Source organism: Carassius gibelio, chromosome B24 (assembly GCF_023724105.1).
Source record: "Carassius gibelio isolate Cgi1373 ecotype wild population from Czech Republic chromosome B24, carGib1.2-hapl.c, whole genome shotgun sequence".
Lineage (NCBI taxonomy): Eukaryota > Metazoa > Chordata > Actinopteri > Cypriniformes > Cyprinidae > Carassius > Carassius gibelio.
The window spans coordinates 8,094,414-8,114,014 of NC_068419.1; the positions used below are offsets into that span (position 1 = coordinate 8,094,414).

At 35.7% G+C, this 19,601-nt stretch overlaps 2 protein-coding genes across 2 annotated transcripts; one reads left to right on the top strand and one right to left on the bottom strand.

Moving 5' to 3' along the window:
• Positions 1-4,854: 4,854 nt before the first annotated feature.
• LOC128013407 (calcium/calmodulin-dependent protein kinase II inhibitor 2-like) lies at positions 4,855-7,199 on the bottom strand. Its single transcript, XM_052596370.1, has 3 exons — positions 7,057-7,199; positions 6,776-6,964; positions 4,855-6,183 (listed from the first exon to the last, which is right to left on the bottom strand). The coding sequence occupies exons 2-3, from the start codon at positions 6,942-6,944 to the stop codon at positions 6,113-6,115; spliced, it is 240 nt and encodes a 79-aa protein (XP_052452330.1). The 5' UTR covers positions 6,945-6,964; positions 7,057-7,199; the 3' UTR covers positions 4,855-6,112.
• A 1,802-nt stretch (positions 7,200-9,001) lies between these two features.
• On the top strand, positions 9,002-14,962 carry LOC128012963 (acetylcholine receptor subunit delta-like). The gene is made up of 12 exons (XM_052595575.1): positions 9,002-9,276; positions 9,645-9,790; positions 9,952-9,996; positions 11,156-11,265; positions 11,350-11,505; positions 11,610-11,722; positions 11,802-12,002; positions 12,163-12,274; positions 12,456-12,570; positions 13,728-13,938; positions 14,040-14,158; positions 14,562-14,962. Exons 1-12 carry the CDS (start codon positions 9,219-9,221, stop codon positions 14,742-14,744), a joined length of 1,569 nt encoding a protein of 522 aa, XP_052451535.1. The 5' UTR covers positions 9,002-9,218; the 3' UTR covers positions 14,745-14,962.
• The last annotated feature ends 4,639 nt before the right edge of the window (positions 14,963-19,601 follow it).

The window sequence follows — 19,601 nt, forward strand, 5'->3', positions numbered from 1 at the left end:
TCTTTTCACATCATATTGTCCTTGTTCCTCCAAATCTGTTCAGATTAAGAAATATACTCATCTTGGATGGCCTGAGGGTGAGTACACTTTCATTTTTGGGTGAACTATTCCGTTGAGAGACCTATCTCTTAGTCAATCTAGTGGGTAAGTAACAATATATTATCACTCTTTGCTATTCTCCAGACAGAATGTGTTTCAATTCCTCACATTTGGGTTATTTTGAACTCAGCTGTAATTCAGCAGTCACTGTTTAGATCTGTTCTGCTCTTTTTTTTTTTTTTACTGCTTTCAGGAGAAGAACATCAAGTGATTTATTTTTAGCTTTGCATGGAGGACAAATAGACAAACCACGTCAGACATAGCTTACAATGGTATATTTAACACTGTGCAGTGTTACTAAGAATAGTATATGAATAATTTGAGTCTTGAGAGGGTTCTTTTCTTTATCCCATATTCTCTACCAGACTGACCTATTTATTAATTCATCTGAACTACACTGGAATAAAAATGAAGTGTATATAAATTTTTGTGGAGTATATAATCAAGGATGGATAATATAATATAATATAATATAATATAATATAATATAATATAATATAATATAATATAATATAATATAATATAATTTTTTTCATATGATTTTTTTATTTTATTCTAAATTACATTATATATCTTATATTCCAAATTCCCCTGTATTGTATTTAAGAATATTAAAGATGTAATGAAGTATAAGGTGGCAATGCAAGGTTTTCTAAGCATTTTCATAGACATGTTAAATTGTGTTTTAGTAACTTTTTCAATTAATGCTGATTCTTTAGAAATTCACTATAGTGAAGAATGAGAGTCAAGTACTGCTTGTGAAGGATCTAATCCTGCTAATGTTAAGGACATATACATCGGCTTACTTCTCTGCATACAGCTTCCCATTACTGGGATTCCTGTGGGATGGTCCCATAAAAGGATAATCCCACACTCTCGGATTATATAAAAATCTCAATTCATGAAACATCCAATGTAAATCTTCTTGTCATTGAAGGACAATGGCCTAGAATGTCATAGTTATGAACTGTAAACTTTTTGTTTAGGAGTCTGTAAGGATAAAAAGTGTGTGTTCCTGCTGAAGTATAAAAACAAACAAAAGATACCATAGATGTGCAGTATGACATATTTCAGTTTAACCCACAAACCTAATCTGGCTAATGTACAATTTAACACAATCTCACAAACGTTCAGTGACAAAATAATAATTAATTGTTAAATGCTGACTATTTATTCTGTGATATGAAGAACTGTATGGTTAGATATTTCCGAAAAAATTCTGAAATATATCCAATATTGTCAAAACAATTGACAAGGCAATCAAAATGTCCATCATAATGTTTATTAAATGTATGAAAATAGTAGTTAAATATAAAATAAATAAAATAATTATCTTAATATTTTTATAAAAAATATAACAAAGGTTATTAAAACATTTAATAAATTAATAAATGAAATATTAAAATAATCACATTAAAATATATCTAAAATAAAATGAGTGAATTAAATACAAACTTCCATAGTGGCACAGTGTTAGTATCATTGATATATTGTCATAATATTTTAAATTATATTTTATAAAGATTTTGTATTTCCTGTTTCTACTGTTATTGTGAAGTTGTAATTTTGTTGTTTTTGTCATTTTTATTCATTTTTTAATGTTCATATGTTTTAATTAAATTTATTAGATTTTATTTATTTAGTTGTAAATATTTTATTATTTTAAGTTAAACTAAAGCTGAAACAATATTTAAAATATTTTGTTTTAAGTTACAAATCTTTTTAATTTTAGTTAACTATAATAACCCTGTTTGAAACACAATTGTTAATATCACTGTATGTTCATGGAAAAAATACCCTAAGTAATCTATGATAACATGTTTATGTGTAATTAATACAGGAAAAAAAAAATTATATTAAAAACCACGCTTACAGAAGTTATTTGAATTCTGTTTCAGGTTTACTTCCTTAACTTCACATTTGAATTGGAATTCTTTATCCTTTTATGCTACCTCAAATTAAATCTGAATGGTGCACTGTCCTGGTCACTATAGGCAGTTTTCTCAGTAAACTTTAAACACAAAGAATGCATGTGAATGCACATGCTATCTGAGAATATGGGTGATAAAACAAAGATATGACATGAAAAACAGATTTTGTTTGCTTCAAAAATAAGACAGCCGCACCCTCCCTTCATCAAAAAAAAAAAAAAAACCTTGTTTGCCTCTTTTTTGTTTTTCTGTCTCTCCTCATCTGACCTTTCTTATGTTCCTTGGATTTGCATTATCTGTTTTCACATACTCAGCAGCCTCTCTCCCATTCAGAATGCTGCCCTAAATATTCTCTAATATTCAATCTGAAATTCAAACTCACAATGACATGTTGGTGTGTGTGAGTCAGCAGAGAGGTGCGCACATGCAGATCGTTCCTGCAGCGAGCGCTGGGTGTCCTGCCTCCTGGAGCTCCTGTCGTGCTCTGATGCCTTTCCTCTGGATCTGTTGCAGAGAAACATCAAACGCAGCACCGTGCCGCAGCAGAGCACAAACTCTTCCGAGGCCTGCATTAATAAACCAGAAATCATTCATTTTTAATTCTCTGCTGAAATGTAATTCGTGTCTGTTTTAGAGCTCGATAAGAAAAGGAGCTTGAGGGTTGTGTAGATTCTTCTGTGCTATTTGAGTCACTACTTCATGGCCCATTACACACCATTCGTTTGGGTCATCAAGAAAACTGATACAGCAAATAAAACTTTTGAACTGAAACTGAACCTTCTTGGGTCAGGATGGCTGTAAAACAGATGCTGAATAAAATGATGCATGAAATCACTGATGCAGTCTTAAAGAAATGTTAATTTTAATCCATTGTGCAATTTTGGGGCCCTGATTCCAAAATATTAGTGTCTGTTTTGCACATAATATGATGTGCATTTCGAAGCATTTTTTTATTTCAAAAACTATTTGTAAGATGAAGAAATAAAAAAGAAACTGCCACAAAGGGATGATTTCTATCTTCTATCCAGGTTTTTTTCAGCTACATCTGTGAGTATGCTTTGCAGTTGCTTTTGTTAATATTATTTATATTACTTCATTGTTGTCACCTACAGCAAAACAAATCTGAAAATGCTGAATCTTAAAACTTTACTATAATGTAACACATCATAAATACTGATAAGTATCAACACAAAGAAGTAATAAATTGTGATAATAAATAAACGGAGAAGTTAAAGCTCCTTGTATATATTTTATGAGTGAATAGACATAAGCTACTCCCACCACTGTATGTCTACAGTGACAGGTATGTATTACAACAAAGAGCGATATGAAATGGCTAAAATAGTCTAATAGATAACAAAGGCAACAAAATAAAGGCTACATTTTGTAATTTATTTGTAGATGTTAGCCAGCTGGCTAGCTAGCTTAATCTAATTAGCATACCCATACCTTTCATTTCAGTTTTGTGCATATGTACAGTGGAAAATGACATACTTTAACTTAATTATTTCATTTTGTGAATGTTTTATGAATGAATGCATGCATATTTGTCATTCAAAAGGAGAACCCGAAACAAAGACACGCCATACAAACTAGCCCGACCGTAGCTCGATATTGGCCCTACGATGGCAAATTGTAAGGGGAAGTCTTAGGGGGAAGTCATTGCCTGGTGGTTAGAGAGTCTTGGCAATACCATGACTAAGGTGCCCTTGAGCAAGGCACTGAACCCCCAACTGCTCCCCAAGCACCGCAGCATAAATGGCTGCCCACTGCTCCGGGTGTGTGTTTACGGTTTGTGTGTGTTCACTGTTGTGTGTGTGCACTTTGGATGGGTTAAATGCAGAGCATCAATTCTGATTATGGGTCACCATACTTGGCTGTATGTCACTGTCACTCACTTAAATGGTGATCGTCGGCTTGGTGTGTTCTGGGCTTCAGGGAGTCATAATCCTCCCAGTTTTCATCCAAAATATCTTAAATTGTGTTCCGAAGATGAACAAAGCAGGTTTTATGGGTTTGGAATGACATGGGGGTAAGTGATTAATGACAACATTTTCATTTTGGGGTGGAGTATCCCTTTAATATATGGGTGTTGGAGCATGTCTGACCCCCCAAAAAACTTTCCTGCAGCGCAAAAGGCCTATGCCGCCTATGGTACGGGCATGCCCTTTACTGGTTACAGGGCTGGTAGCCTAATAGTTTGATTGATTATTATTTTTGGTAGTGGAGTCACCTTTCACTATCCTACTCTTAAGAAACTTGGTAAGGAATGAATAAAAAGAAGAAAAAAAAATTGTTCCAACAAAAAAGATTAGTTCAACAACAATATTACCTGAAGTCCTGTAAGGTCATTTTCATTACAATCGATAACTGAGCTGTAGATAGCAACATTTGCTTTGTATGATGAAAAGCCCCCGGAGTTGAACATGTGGCAGCTTTGCAATAGACGACTAATTATTTTTAGTAATGTATTTTTATCTACAAGTTTATTTAAACCAGCTGAAGGTTTGCATGCCTACTTGGCACTCGCAGACTGAGTTATGAAGCTTGTTTGCCGATTAGTTCTCATGCTGTCAGCTTGGCTGAGGGGGCAGCATTTCTGAAAACAACTGAAATGATCCCAGTCAGTCTCATTCCTGCATTAAGAGCAACAGATACCTCTCATATTCACCAGATTAGATCTAAATTAAAGGACAGCCCACGACCTGCAGTTAATTATTTTTCTTCTTCACTCAGGATTGGTTGTTGCTAGTTATTTAGACTATGGAACTATATTCAGATTTTTCAGTTATTTGGGCAAAAAATGAAAGAAAACCCCATCATGAATGACTCATCTGAATTTATTTATTCATTCATTTGTAGAATGTAGAGACATGTGTGCACATTTTTTTTGCTTCATAAATTGTTTAGAAGCTTGAAAAATATTTCATGCACAATAAACCATACACAAAATAATACAAAAACAAACAAATAAATAATCAACTGAGATGCTCAAAAAAATAAAAAAATAAAATAAACACTGATGTAATTACAGTGAGTTAGCTGTTGAGCATACTGTACTCTGAAATTATATTTCCTAACCATTTCATTATCAACAAAGGCATGATCACTTATTGCAACGGAAAGCATGGTAATGCTGATGTGTGAAACCTCTTCCCCAAAATAACATTCAGTCTGTCCTTTTTGATTATGTTTTATGCCTCTGTATCTACACATACCCTGTCTATTAATATCGTTCTGAGTAACAAATATTCAGATATAAAAAATACAAATATTGATTTCGGTAAAAACAAGCGTGCCTGGGTTTAAAATAGGTGGAAACACCCGCAATGGCACAAGAGAAAAGTTCATGCAAAGAGAACCGTATATATTAATCTATACATGACGACAAACAAATAAACAGTCATAGAAAAGACGCAATAAATCAAACAAGAAGTACTCCTTCTCATTTTCCCTCCATTGCTGATTCTTCAGATCTTCCTTGCTGGCGTTGAGTGGCTTTGTTGGCTATAAAATGTATTCTGGGCATGTTCAGTCAAGGATTGAAAATGGAATGGATGTAGATGTGGAGGAAGTGAATAAAACATGTAATCAGTCTTCCCTCGATTACATACATCATCCCATTTCCATGCAAGATAAAAATATAGCTTATTTCTCTGGAAAGACAGTCAAGTTGTGCATCAGGTGCTGAAACGGACAGCTCCCTTGAACGAGTAGCTCATAGTGTTATAGATGCCTATGAAACAAGGATGGGCGGGGGTGGGGGTGGGGGGTCTGTTTGTTGATGTCGTGATGAAATCTCACACCCAGAACAATGGTGTCTATGAGACAAGGGGCTAAATGACCAGAAATCTTGGGCAGCGTTCTTCACAGCAGCAGTTTGGGATGGGTTTCAGTTGGAGAATTGCCAGCATCTTCATTGCTCGCTACTTTAACCCATTGTCCAGAGTGGCTCTTCGTCCTTCGTCCTGTACTCGTACACTGAATCATCATCATCTTCACCTCTCGTTCACATGCACAGGCGACAAGTGCTTCAAACCGGTGATTAAAAGAAAAGGTTGACGAGGTATAATCGTTCAATTTTACACGCCGGGAGACGACTTGTCTGTCATCCCTTTGAGGACTTCGTCTATTCGGTCATCTTCAATCACCACTGCGGAGAGAAGACAGAGATGTTTAGTGGGGCTTTCAAATAATATGCATGAATGCAAGAAAAGTGGCATTTATCTATTTGTGTCTGCAAGAAAACGTGCTATTTAGAGCTGTTTTAAAATGTATCTACTATATAAAAGTATTTTAATGGAAAAACCATGCTATAAAAACTAAATACTGTAACTGGTTAGCTGTAGGTTCCCTCATAAAATATTTCAACTAGAAATATAAATGTAAATTTATTGTAATATATTGTAAGAGTAAATGTTAAATAAAATTTAAAAGTAAAAAAAAAAAAAAAACATAATTCACAGTGAAAATTTTACATTTAATAAGACATGTATGTTTACTGTAAGGTATTATTAAAATGTTTTTATATAAATTTCATATTGCATTTTTAGATTAAAAAACATGCTCCATCAAATCTGATTATCTTTTTTTTATATCACATATTTTTATATCTCATATTTATGCTTTTGTATTACTTTAGTCTCATGTGTTTCCCTGATATGAATCTATGTCTGTGCTCTGTTTGTCATGTTTATTACCCATTATTACAGGTAAGTAGTTAAATTAACTCGCTTGATACTTACCGTTTTTTGCCCTGCCAATCTGTCCGAGTTTCGGTGGCCTTTTGGACTGTGATGTTCCGAAGAACGCGTTCGTGTCTTGCAGTCGACAGCTGAAGGAGAGCTGACTGACATCACTGTCCGCCCCGTAGCCGTTCATCTTCCCCTCGTTGTATGGTAGCACTTCGGACATGGCTATACTCAAGTTTCCAGCTAAGGTCGGATAAAAAAGCGAATATTATTTGTAGGTAGTTTTCGATAATATCTTTGTAGACTACTTCTTTTTAATCAATGTCGGTACATACAGTCCAGCCTAAGACCCTGGAATGAATATGTGCAGGTCCGTCGGTTGTACCGGAGAGAGGAGGGATGCGTCCGCCTGCAGATGAGCTCTTGTGAGAAATACAGGGAGATCCCGAGACCATAAAGGAAACCCAGACGGCAAAGTGAAGTCATTCATCCGGGTTTGAAGGGGGAGGGAGTAGGACAAATAAATAAATAAATAAAGATGCGTGAGTGAAAGACAGTCGCTGCACAATAGCTTACAATAGTCAGGCGTTTTTACTAGTAGTCTGTTACTTACTTGTAGTCTGTTACTACAAAGTAATTAAAAACTATGTGTTATTTCTTAATTTAACTGTGTACGCCAATATACATTAGTCCCCTGTTTTTATTCCTTATTCCGCATCCCAACAGTTTCAAGTAGCTTGTTACTGATAAACAATTGAAAATTTGTGGTTCAGATGGTTATTTATTTTCACTATGTATTCCAGTTGTTGATGGCACCCAGTTTTACTGACTATTAGCCTAGTATTCATCAGCTCGTCAGCTTTTATGTAACAAGAATTTGACAAAATTAAAATATAGGCTACGCAAATAACTTGAACTATGTAACCGGCAATGCTTATTAATTTTTTTAACAGTGAATTGAGACCTCACTGACCCCAAATTGTATATGCCAAAGCACTTCGTAAATATGGCTAATGGTGTAAATAGGCTTTTTGCTCAGTCTCCTAGTTAAGTTGTCGTTTGGCTCCCTCTGCTGGGTATTTCAAATCAATCAAGCAATATTTTATTACAGGCTAAAGTTACAAATAAAAATAAAATAAAGCAAATAATAAATAAATAAAAATAAAACAAGACAATAGGACACCATATACAACCAACAGCATCTACCACACATAATAAAATGTTACAAAATGCAACAACACCAATGTCTCCACAGCTTTGACTGATACGATGTAGTACTAACCCTTATATTTTATAGACCCACAGTAATGTCATTTTTTAAAATAATTTAGCTGGCAGATAAATCTATACATAAGATTTCGTAACAGTGCTTTAAAAGTGATTACTGATGCACTCAAACATTTCACTTGCACTATGCCATCTACTGTAGGTCTCTTTAGTAAAATTCTCATTGCATCATTATAAGCTACTCGCAGCTTCTGTAAACTAGATGTTCTGTAGGAGAACCACAGATGAGCAGTATAAAGTGTTGTACAATATGCTTTAAAAAGTGACTCCTTCACCTCATCTGAACAGAAACTAAACTTGCGTAAAAGTATATTCGCCTGCATATACATCATGTGTTGTCTTTCAATATCCCCCATCGTCTGTCATGCATTCTGTGATGAAATGTCCAAGGTATTTTAAGACTCTTATTAGACAACTTGAAGACTGGAAATGTTATACTTTTATCCTCCTTAGTTCTGCAAACCATAACCGCACTCTTATCAGGATTATATAGCATGTTCAGGACCTTAATCAGAACACATATTTAAAGCTGTTGAAGACCAGCACTGCTAGGAAAAAACACCACAAGATCATCTGGATAATAATATGATTAACTAGAATATTCCCAATCATACACCCAGTTTTACAAGCATTCAAACATTTAGATTGATCATCCATGCAAAGATGACACAAAATTGGGGACAAAATCCCTCATCATCTCACGCCATTACAAAACCCAAAATGGGCAGAGACATCCTAGAACTTGAATAGTGGAAGTCTAATCCTATTGCCTGGAAGACTCAAGGTCAGTGTAAACACATACTGTTTTGTTGACAGGTGGCCTGCTATAGGATCACTACTGGAATGTAGTTGATACATTTTTAGACTAGTCATGTGGACAAAAGTGGAGAGTGGAGCAGTTGGCATCCCGCAGCTGATGAGGAGTGGTTTTGGTTGACTTTTTTATTGAGATAAGAACTAGTGTTGGAAGATAACATATAGGCCTATATTTCTTGACCTCCTTGCTCACTCATTTTAGGCTGTTAAATATCGTTGAGAACCCCCTACAGTCTCTTTAGTGCAGTTAGTCAACATTGGAGATTATGTGTGTGCTTTTTTCCTGTCTGTATTGATTCCACACCTGTCTGTGTCAGTCAAGGGAAAAGCTGCGCTGGAAAGCCTTAGACGGGCATGACAATAACAGTAATAGGAAGTCATACAACGGCATGAAATGATGAGAAGCTTTCTTCATCTTTTGACGGCGTCCTTGTTTTTCTTCTTTCTGCAAGGTAGGACAAGTTAAATTAACATCTAATAGTTTCATATTTAGAATGTGGAATTTTATGACCCTTAATCTGTCAGCTTTAGTTTTTTTCTTTTTTCATGTTTATATAGTAACACAACTACTAAATGGTAAGTTACAGCACTTTAATTAAAGACTGGATGCTGAATGTGTTATATAAAAGATTGTTATTGAACCAGTAGATGGTCATTGTTGTTTTTAATAATTGCATACCTCTGATATAGTTTTTTTTGTAAGAGAACTACATCAATATAAGATATTTTCTTCATAAAAATGTGGCAAATACATATTTAGTAAAACATTCTGAAAGGTGAAAGTAGGACTAGTAGGACTGACTTTCACCATGTTTTGCAGAATGTTGGGGCCGGAATGAAGAGGAACGCCTCATCAACTACCTTTTTAAGGAACGCCGCTACAACAAAGAGCTTCGTCCGGTCCAAAATAAAGATGATACTGTAGATATTTACCTGGCGCTGACACTTTCCAATCTTATTTCCTTGGTGAGTAAATAATATTGCCACTATAAGCAGTTTTTGTACACAGAACAGAGGAGGTATTACATACCAGACATATGTGCCATTCCATATACTGTGATATAGGTCAAATAAATATTGTCTGATACTGTGCAAGTCTGTATAACAAAGGTGTTTTTCCATGACAGAAAGAAGTTGATGAAACATTACTAACAAATGTGTGGATGGAGCATGTAAGTACATTATTTTAATTGTTCCATTGTGCCATGTATAATGTATATGTAATATATAATGAAATTTATATATATATATATATATATATATATATATATATATATATATATTAGGGGTGTAACGGTTCAAAAAATTCACGGTTCGGTTCGATACGATACACTGATGTCACGGTTCGGTTCGGTTCGGTTCGATACGTTTTAGATACAGCAAAATGTAAAAACATCTCAACTTTTCAGAATGCCGCAAGCGCACCGCGGGTCATGTGACAAGAACCAACCAATCAGCTTCATCCTTTCCCGTAACAAGGTTGAGAGCTCAGCCAAGATGAAGGAACAGCTGATCATAGTTGTATATGGATTGCAATTTTGAAATAAATTTAGTAGCAGAGCTACTGCAAGCGATTTTTAGAGCAGGAAATCTATTTATCCTTCGCTGAAATTTCCGCGTCTCATGGAGAGAGCACGTCATTGTTGCTTAGCAAAGACAGACGCCTCATGAGCGAGCCCGAGCGCTTCTGCCCGAGCGCTCTCTTGCCATCACCATTATAGCTTAAAGGGAATCCAAAGTGCACCCAAACACCAGACCTGTTGGTTATTGGAGGATCTTCTAATTTCTAGTCTGTTAAACGCATTGGCTATTTTGCAACGAGCCTTCAGCGCGTACTTAGTGAGCGAGCGCCTGCTGAGTAGCCTAACATAAACATATAAGATGGTGTTTTTTTCTTCTTCGGGAGTGTCAGGGGCGTTGCCTGTTACGTTGTTTGGGTTATTGGGCTACCTTGTTGAACGCATATCATTATATTTCTATCTCTCTCTCTTTTTTTTTTTTTCCAAATATAATTAATTACTCCAACGAACCGTTCGGTATACATAATGCGTACCGCGTACCGAACCGAAAGCGTCGTACCGAACGGTTCAATACGAATACGCGTATCGTTACACCCCTAATATATATATATATAGACTCAAACACATTATATACAAAATTCTATATACAGTATATGAATGCTGTATATATATATATATATATATATATATATATATATATATATATATATATATATATATATATATATATATATATATATATATATATATATATATGCGTTGATATCTAGTTTATATATTGTATGTTTTTGTTCTCTCTTGACTTCTGTAGGGCTGGACTGATTATAGACTTGAGTGGAATGAAACAGAGTTTGATAACATTTCTATCCTGCGCCTGCCACCGAGTATGGTGTGGTTACCAGAAATTGTTCTCGAAAACAAGTAGGCGCATTTCTCTGTCATGTTTTATTCCTCAATAGTTCTGTATTTTACATAATTTTTTTATTTCGTGGTTCTTTAAAATAGCAATGATGCCCAGTTCCAGGTGGCCTATTACTGCAATGTGTTGATCAATGCCAGTGGATATGTGTACTGGTTGCCTCCAGCTATATTTCGCAGCTCCTGCTCTATTAATGTCAACTACTTCCCTTTTGATTGGCAGAACTGCTCACTAAAGTTCAGGCACGTTTTTTTTTATGTCTATCGAAAGTATGAACTACTATATGAATTGCTTCATATATTTTATTGCCTAATGACCCCCACGGCCCTCATTCTGTCTCAATCAGCTCATTAACTTACAACGCCAAAGAAATAAGCTTACATCTGAAAGAGGAGCAGGATGAGGATGGAAAGTCCTACAAGGTGGAATGGATCATTATTGATCCTGAGGGATTCACAGGTGAAATCTGACACAAAGATCTTTCTCTTTTTCTACGGTTATTTATATACAAAACCTATCTCTGGATCCCCTCTTGCAGAAAATGGCGAGTGGGAAATTGTTCACAAGCCTGCCAGGAAAAACACTTATAAAAACATCCCGATGGAAAGCAACAAGCACCAGGATATCACCTTTTACCTCATCATTAGACGTAAACCTCTGTTCTACATTGTGAATATTATCATTCCCTGCGTGCTCATCTCTTTCTTGGCCTCACTCGTCTACTACCTGCCTGCAGACAGTGAGTGATCCTGCCGTTTATGGTATTTTAAGGCTCATAGACCCCATATTGTCACAGTATAACAGAAAGACAATGACAGTCAATACGTTTGTTCTCATATTTAAGAATCTATAACATATGTCACAAATTGGTATGTCATTACATCTTTCTCCTGTTTCAGGTGGTGAGAAGATGACGTTATCCATCTCTGTGCTGCTGGCTCAGTCTGTGTTTCTGCTGCTGATTTCACAGCGTCTGCCTGAGACGTCTATGGCAGTTCCCTTAATCGTGAAGTATGCCATCATCAGATATATTGCTTGGGAATGTTTCAGTATCACTGATATAGTATACTAAGTATTGATTTTTAAAAAAACATAATGCACAAAAGTATGCTACAGTTATTTTTTTGTATAAATTATATTTCTATTAATAACAGTAAAATAGTAATAAAATGAATGTTTTTGAACTTGGCAGGTATCTGATGTTTATCATGGTACTGGTCACTATAGTGGTATTGAATTGCGTAATTGTGCTCAACTTGCATTTCCGGACCCCCAGCACCCATGTCATGACAGAATGGACCAAAGAGGTCAGGCCCTCACTTGTCTTGTTGTTGTTATTTGTTTGTTTTTTGCATGTGAACCCAACTGATAATCTCAATCATGACAAACTTTGACTATTGTGCCCAAAAATGGATGTTGTGTAATGGTAGCATATGCATAAAAAAAATAATTATTGTAATTAAAAATTAATTTCATTTATTTTCATTTCATGTTCAACATTCTGTAGTATTTTTTCCTAAATAAACAAAAATAAAAAACAAGTATAATTTACAGTATGAAAAAAGGATTGAGATTTGCTAAAGATTACATTTTTTTAACCTATGCATTTACCAGATGATTTCATCCAAAGTGACATATAAAAGAGGAAGAAAAATAAAAGTATTGATTTTTTTTTTTTTATTATCATTTTAGCAGATGCTTTTATCCAAAGTGACCTATAAAAGAGAAACAAAAGCAATTTGTCAATGAAAATAGTCTGAATTGTAGAAGTATTGATGTATAATTACATCAATGGATCCTCTGCAATGAATGGTTTCCATCAGAATGAGAATCTGAACATCTGATAAAAACATAATAGTTCATAAGAAATCCACACAAATCCAGTTGAAAAGAAACAAATCCAAGTTCTTTGCTTCCTTCTAAAACATGTATCCATAAAACTGCTTTCTCCAGTGAAAAAGTTGTCTCATCTGAATCAGGTGAGACATAAGCACAGATCAAGAATCGTTTACAAGTGAAAACAGTCCAAAACTCTTTTTTTACATTTTGGTGGATTTTGATGTAAGAGGACAACAGAGGATGGACATTTTCATGGGAGAAAGCGTTATTTGGGATTTTGTAGTGTAAAATAGTTTTTATAGTAAAGTTAAAGTTAAAACGCTTTATGTTGGATTTGTTTCTTACAAACACATGGCTTTTTGCTTTACAAGACATTAATTGCTAGTCGTGTGGATTACTTTTGTGATTGTGATGTTTTAATCAGCTGTTTAGACTCTCTTTCTGATGGCACCCATTCACTGCAGAGGATCTACTGGCGAACAAGTGATGTAATGCAACGTTTCTCTAAATCTGTTCTAACAAAGAAACAAATTCAATAACATTTTGGATAACCTAAGGGTGAGTACATTTTCAGCAAATTTTCATTTTGGCAAATTTTCATTCTCTTCCATTTCATCTGCTACAGTTCTTTTTGGAGAAGCTGCCTCGTCTTCTGCACATGTCCCGTCCAGACGATGACAAACCCAGCCTGGAGGGGGCACTGCCAAGGCGTTCCAGCTCATTGGGGTACATCGCCCAGGCTGAGGAGTACTATAGTGTTAAATCACGCAGTGAACTGATGTTTGAGAAGCAGTCTGAGAGGCATGGCATGGCTGCTCGCCCCACTCCCAAAGCCAGTCAGTCCCACGTGATCAACATGACACTTTAAACTCATATCATGATCATATTTAAAGTGTTATCACAGTTTAATGCCATTAAAAGAGTAAATTCTTTACAGCGTACACATCCAGTAATGACTCAGAGGTGTCAGAACAGCTGTACAATGAGATGAAACCAGCTGTGGAAGGAGCCAATTACATTGTTAAGCACATGCACGACAAAAATGACTATAATGAGGTAAGAAGACAATTAAATCCAGTAAACACTTTGCAGGAGAAGATTTCCCTTTTTTAACACTTTAATGCCTTAAGCTTTATAAACTTATAGAAAAAACGTCAAACTATTTGATACATAGGATTTTTATAGTAATTTAGGTGTCACAATAAAAATATATGTTCCACTACACTGCTAGAACCATTTTTAGTGATACTTTTAGCCGTTTTTTTTGGGGGGGGGGGGGGGGGATACATAAATATAAATAATAAAAGGAATACATATAAATAATAATTTCTTCTATAGATGTATCTTATTAAAATTATATTTACATTTTAACTTATTTTATTTCAATGATTAATTGAACATTTTTTAATCCATTTTATTGAATGGTGAATGGTTAAGTACTAAACATGTTTGAATTCAGGAAAAGGACAACTGGAGTGGGATTGCCAGGACAGTGGACCGACTCTGCTTCTGTGTGGTCACTCCAGTTATGACATTGGGAACCATATGCATCTTTCTGACGGGTATCTACAACCAGCCACCAGTGCTGCCCTTCCAGGGAGACACTTTCACCTATACAGAAGAAAACAAGCGCTTTTCATGACCTCTCTACACCACACCACTGTGCTAGATGAATAATGAATAATAGCACTCTCAGAAATGTCATAAAGGATATTCTGACAGCAATGCGAAGCACAAATATAAATAACTCTCCATTTATGCAGGCTTGATTGCTAATATTATTTATGTGGTTTAATAAGTGTGCAGAGTGAGCCTCTTTTGCTGTGAGAAGGGGAATAAAATAATAATGCTTGTCTTTGCCTTCTGGGTGTAACTGTTGTTTCAATGGGTAAACAGTCAGTTTTTTTCTCAGCTATTTTTGCTGTGTTGTTATTGCAGAACACTCTCACAGGGACATGTTCAGAACAGAAGCAACCTAATCCATCGAGAGGATCTTAGACATGGAAGGAAAGCAGAACCCACTATTTTAAATTATAAATACAGTTAAAAATGGAACAGCTCACAAACCAGCTGCCCGTCTAAATAAATCATAAATACTGCACTGCAATGTTTCACCACTAGGGTTTAGTACTGCACTCAAAATCTGTTCATCATCTTTCCCTTTCATAATTAGCACTGTTGTGTTATTGAGGCTATTATACATCACCACAGGGACAGGAGAAGGAGAAAAGCGTCTGTAATGAAAAATATAGAGGTTTGATTATGCAGAGTGTAATAGACCATAAAGTGCATAAATCTTCCTTGGTGCTGGAAACACAGTGAAGCAGACACAGTAATAATAACGTGTTTGAAATAGAGAAAACTTGATTTTGTGTGCAAACCAACCCATGCAAATGTCGCTGTCATGATGCAAGGGTTTGTGGTTTGTTGCCAGGGTGTTCCCCTTCTTTAATTTTTTTGCATATTTTGTCTGCCAGGTAAAACAAACAAACATTTGATTGCTTAGAAAAGCAATAACGACTGTCCTTGACTTGCATAAACAGTCCAATTTAGCACTCTCTCTCTATCAGTGCACACACAATCTTGTAATTTATGTAGGTCACTGCTTGGAGATCCTAGTAAATTAAAACTGTCATTATCTTTTTTTAACAAAACATGCAAAAAAGCCAAGCATTAGATAGGAAGCCACACTGTCCTCTCTAGAGTGTCTTTGCCCCATTTATGAGGCAAAATGAGGATTTTCCCACCATTACAGTCCAAGGTCCTTCCCTCCAGCTCAACCCAAGCTGAAGTTGTGAAATGAATAATTAATAGTCCACATGCTGTGGGTTATTAAAGGAAAATAACCAAGCACTCTGTTGTGTCTGGAAAATGATCTGAAGTTGCTAGTAACTTTGATCGATTGACTCTTAAAAACCTTGTTACTGTGGTCCACACAAATTGGCTTTGAGATTGGATCTGAAATCTAAACTGGAGATTAATCCAAAGTTGCTGATGGTTCTGAATGGATCTATATTCCCACCACAGGGACCCCAGCTCCTCTAGACATTTGTCCACTGGTCTTGATAGAATGGTTTAATGGCCTGCAATCGCTCTATTGGAGAGTGTTTGTTAAGCTTTGTGGAAACGGCCATCCATCAGCAGAGTGGTTATGCTATTATAGAGACAGAAAGAGAGAGAAAGCTCAGAACAGCAAGACCAATAGCTTCAACTAGGCTCATCAAATAGGCATTGTGACTACTGAACCAAAGTAATCTATCAATCATTAATCAATCAATCTTTAGTTGAGCAACACTGATGTAAGAAGGAATTATACTAAAATCAGAAATCTAAAGCTCATCTTTTTGTTAAAAGTTTTTTTTAGGAATTCCATTTTAGAGTTGTAACTATTTAGTTTAGACTTTTTAAGATTCTTTACTGTTAATTGTTTAAACGGATAAACAGTTAACCCATTAGGTCGTGTCTGAGTCTGAAGCCAAAGCATACACTGTAAAAAATTTCTTGTTGTTTTTACAAAAACTTTTTGGCAGCTGTGGTTGCCAGAATAATTTTGTAAAAATACAGAAAACTGTAAACACATTTACGTCAAAAACTGTTAATTTTACAATATAAAGCTGTAATTTACAAACAAGAAAATGTGAATATAAACCAGTAAATTCAACAACACACAAAATTAAATCTGTTTTGTACCTTGAAAATACTGACAACCACCATAATAATAAAGATGGTACTGTATAAGAGAAAGCCACATGAAGTATCAAAGCTCATCACAAGTAGCTTCACCACAAGCAGAAGTATATATTAACATATAGAAGGTGCACATTTATGGAAACACAAAACACCATCATGGTAACACACGTGATACTTAAATAATGCAAAAAACTTTCATTAAGCAACAGAAGATGTAACATAAAGCTCAAATGTACATAACTGATAACAAGAACTATTTAAAAACATGATTATTTAAACAAAATACTTTCAAACGTGGAGTGTCACGCAGGGAATTCTGGGAATATCAGTTTACAGTTTTAGACTGTAAATTATACATTGATTTGTTCTTTTTTTACTTCTAAAAGCTGTATAATTAACAGAATTTTACTGTAAATTTACATTAAATGCTTTGTTAGATCTTTTACAGTTTTTCCCTGTATATAGTACGGGAACTTACTGTTAACCTATTATCAGTTTTTTTCCGTAGCGTTTTTACAAAATTTTACAGTTAAAATTACACCTATTTTTTACAGTGTAGGCTGCATCATAAAACGTAGGCAGTTGACTTGCTGCTTCACTGCTGTATGAGGCAATGAATTTGCAGTCAGTGGTTTTGCATGAAAGCACTTCATGAAACTGATTTTAGATGCCATCTTTATTTTTTAGCTCAACCGTCATGCTATGGAATGCACAGGATTGTGGGATATCAAAGGCAGTGATGGATACATCTATGCTGCCTTCAAAATATGAAGAAGGTACCTCCGCAAGAAGTACAATTTGTATTCGGATGTGTGTTGTTGCCTTTATGACTTGAAATGCTGCCTCCGAAGGCAGTATTTTAGAGCTTTCGGACGCAGTGTCAGTATGGCCGCTGCCATCTTGAGTAAATGGCATAATTTGTAGACCAAGTCTGTGCAGCAGAGATTCGTTTAGAGCCAGTCTGTGCAGTACGTCGTGAGGTGGAGCAGTGGTATCAAACTCCTGCCCTACTCCCGCAGACCCAATCAACCATAATGACACGGCCCATTTTTATTGCATCAAATTACTAGCTAAAATCAAACTTATCACAAAAACAAACATTTGAACATATATCAGTATAATCACAACTACCTTAAATGACCGAAATAATCTTTCGGAAAATTGTATTGAAAATTTTTTTTTACTCAAGTCCCATTCGTTTACATGGAGAGAGCGGTGTTTATGACCCGTACTGCAGCCAGCCATCAGGGGGCAATCAAAGAGCCCGCAGTACTTATTTTTTGCTTTGTTTTATTTTATATAAGGTGTAACATATTAAAGTGCACGTAACCACACACAAAACTCAATTACATACGAAGGGAGGGGTTCTAGCAGACCAATCACAGCGCTTGGGGTCTGCGTAGAATTGACGCGTTGTTCGATTTTCAGAGAGGTGCTGGTCAAGCTATGGGGTAGGGTGTGTGTCTATGTGTAGGCTACGGCATGGGTTTGACGCAGACGTATAAATTGGGCTTTAAGGGTTACTCCACCCCAAAATTAAAATTTTGTCTTTAATCACATACCCTTATGTTGTTCAAAACCCGTAAAAGCTTTGTTAGACTTCTGGACACAATTTAAGATATATGTCCCATAGACTGCCAAGTAAATTACACTGTCAAGGTTCAGAAAAGTATTAAAATTATCGTCAAAATAGTCCATCTGGCATCAGGGATTCAAACGCAACGTTATGAAAGGACGAGAATACTTTATTCAATAGTTTGTCTCCTCTGTGTCTCTCCGCATCACCGTAGCGTCATTTTGGAGAATATGAGCTGAACCCAAGCAGAGACGAATTGTTGAATAAAGTCTTTATTTTTGTTTTCTTCTGCGTACAAAAAGTATGGGTCTCATCACTTCATAACATTAAAGTTGAACCACTGATGGCAGATGGACTATTCTGACGATACATTTAATACTTTTCTGGAATTGTAATTTACTTGGTAGTCTATGGGACAGTCACAAGTCTCCCGGTTTTCATCTAAAATATCTTAAATTGTGTTCCGAAGATGAACAAAGTTTTACAGGTTTTGAAGACATGGGGGTAAGTGATTAATAGCAATTTTCATTTTGTGGTGGAGTATCACTTTAAAGTTCAACACATATAACGTGAACGACTCTGCAGGTAAACATATTGTCCATTGGTGAGCTTCCTTATTGCGGATTAATACTTTTTTAAAGGGTTCATCAGATGCCCATTTTCCACAAGTTGATATTATTCTTTAAGTCTGTAACATAGTTTGGTTAAAATTTCCCAAAAGGTAGTTTTTTACCCTGTCAAAAACAGTTCTTGTTTGTTTGTCACTTACAAACTATAGATAAATTTTCTGTAGTAACAGGCAACATGACAGAGATACTTACCTTTTCTTTAACACCATACTACCTAAAGGTAATTCTGGCTTAAAGGGAACAATTATCATACTTGGCACCAACATACCTGTGTGTCCTGATCGATTGACTCTTGAGAACAAGCTGAGAAGTTGTTTACTTGACGTATGCAACCTCTCAGCTTGTTCACAGGACACACAGGTATCTTGGTGCCACACAAACATTTTCCACCCAGCTATGTTTATTATGGATAAGCAGCCCTGTGGCAGCTGTCAGACAGGAGTGCTAACCCACTTCATTTTTCCAAAACAGCATACGCTCCCTTTTTTTGCCATTTGAGAAGAGTAGGAGCAGCATGGATGGGGGAATAAATTTAACGTCTCCACAACATCTAGGCCGGCAGGACATAAAAAAACCCTAGTTCCTCCCACTCAAAAGCAGCAAT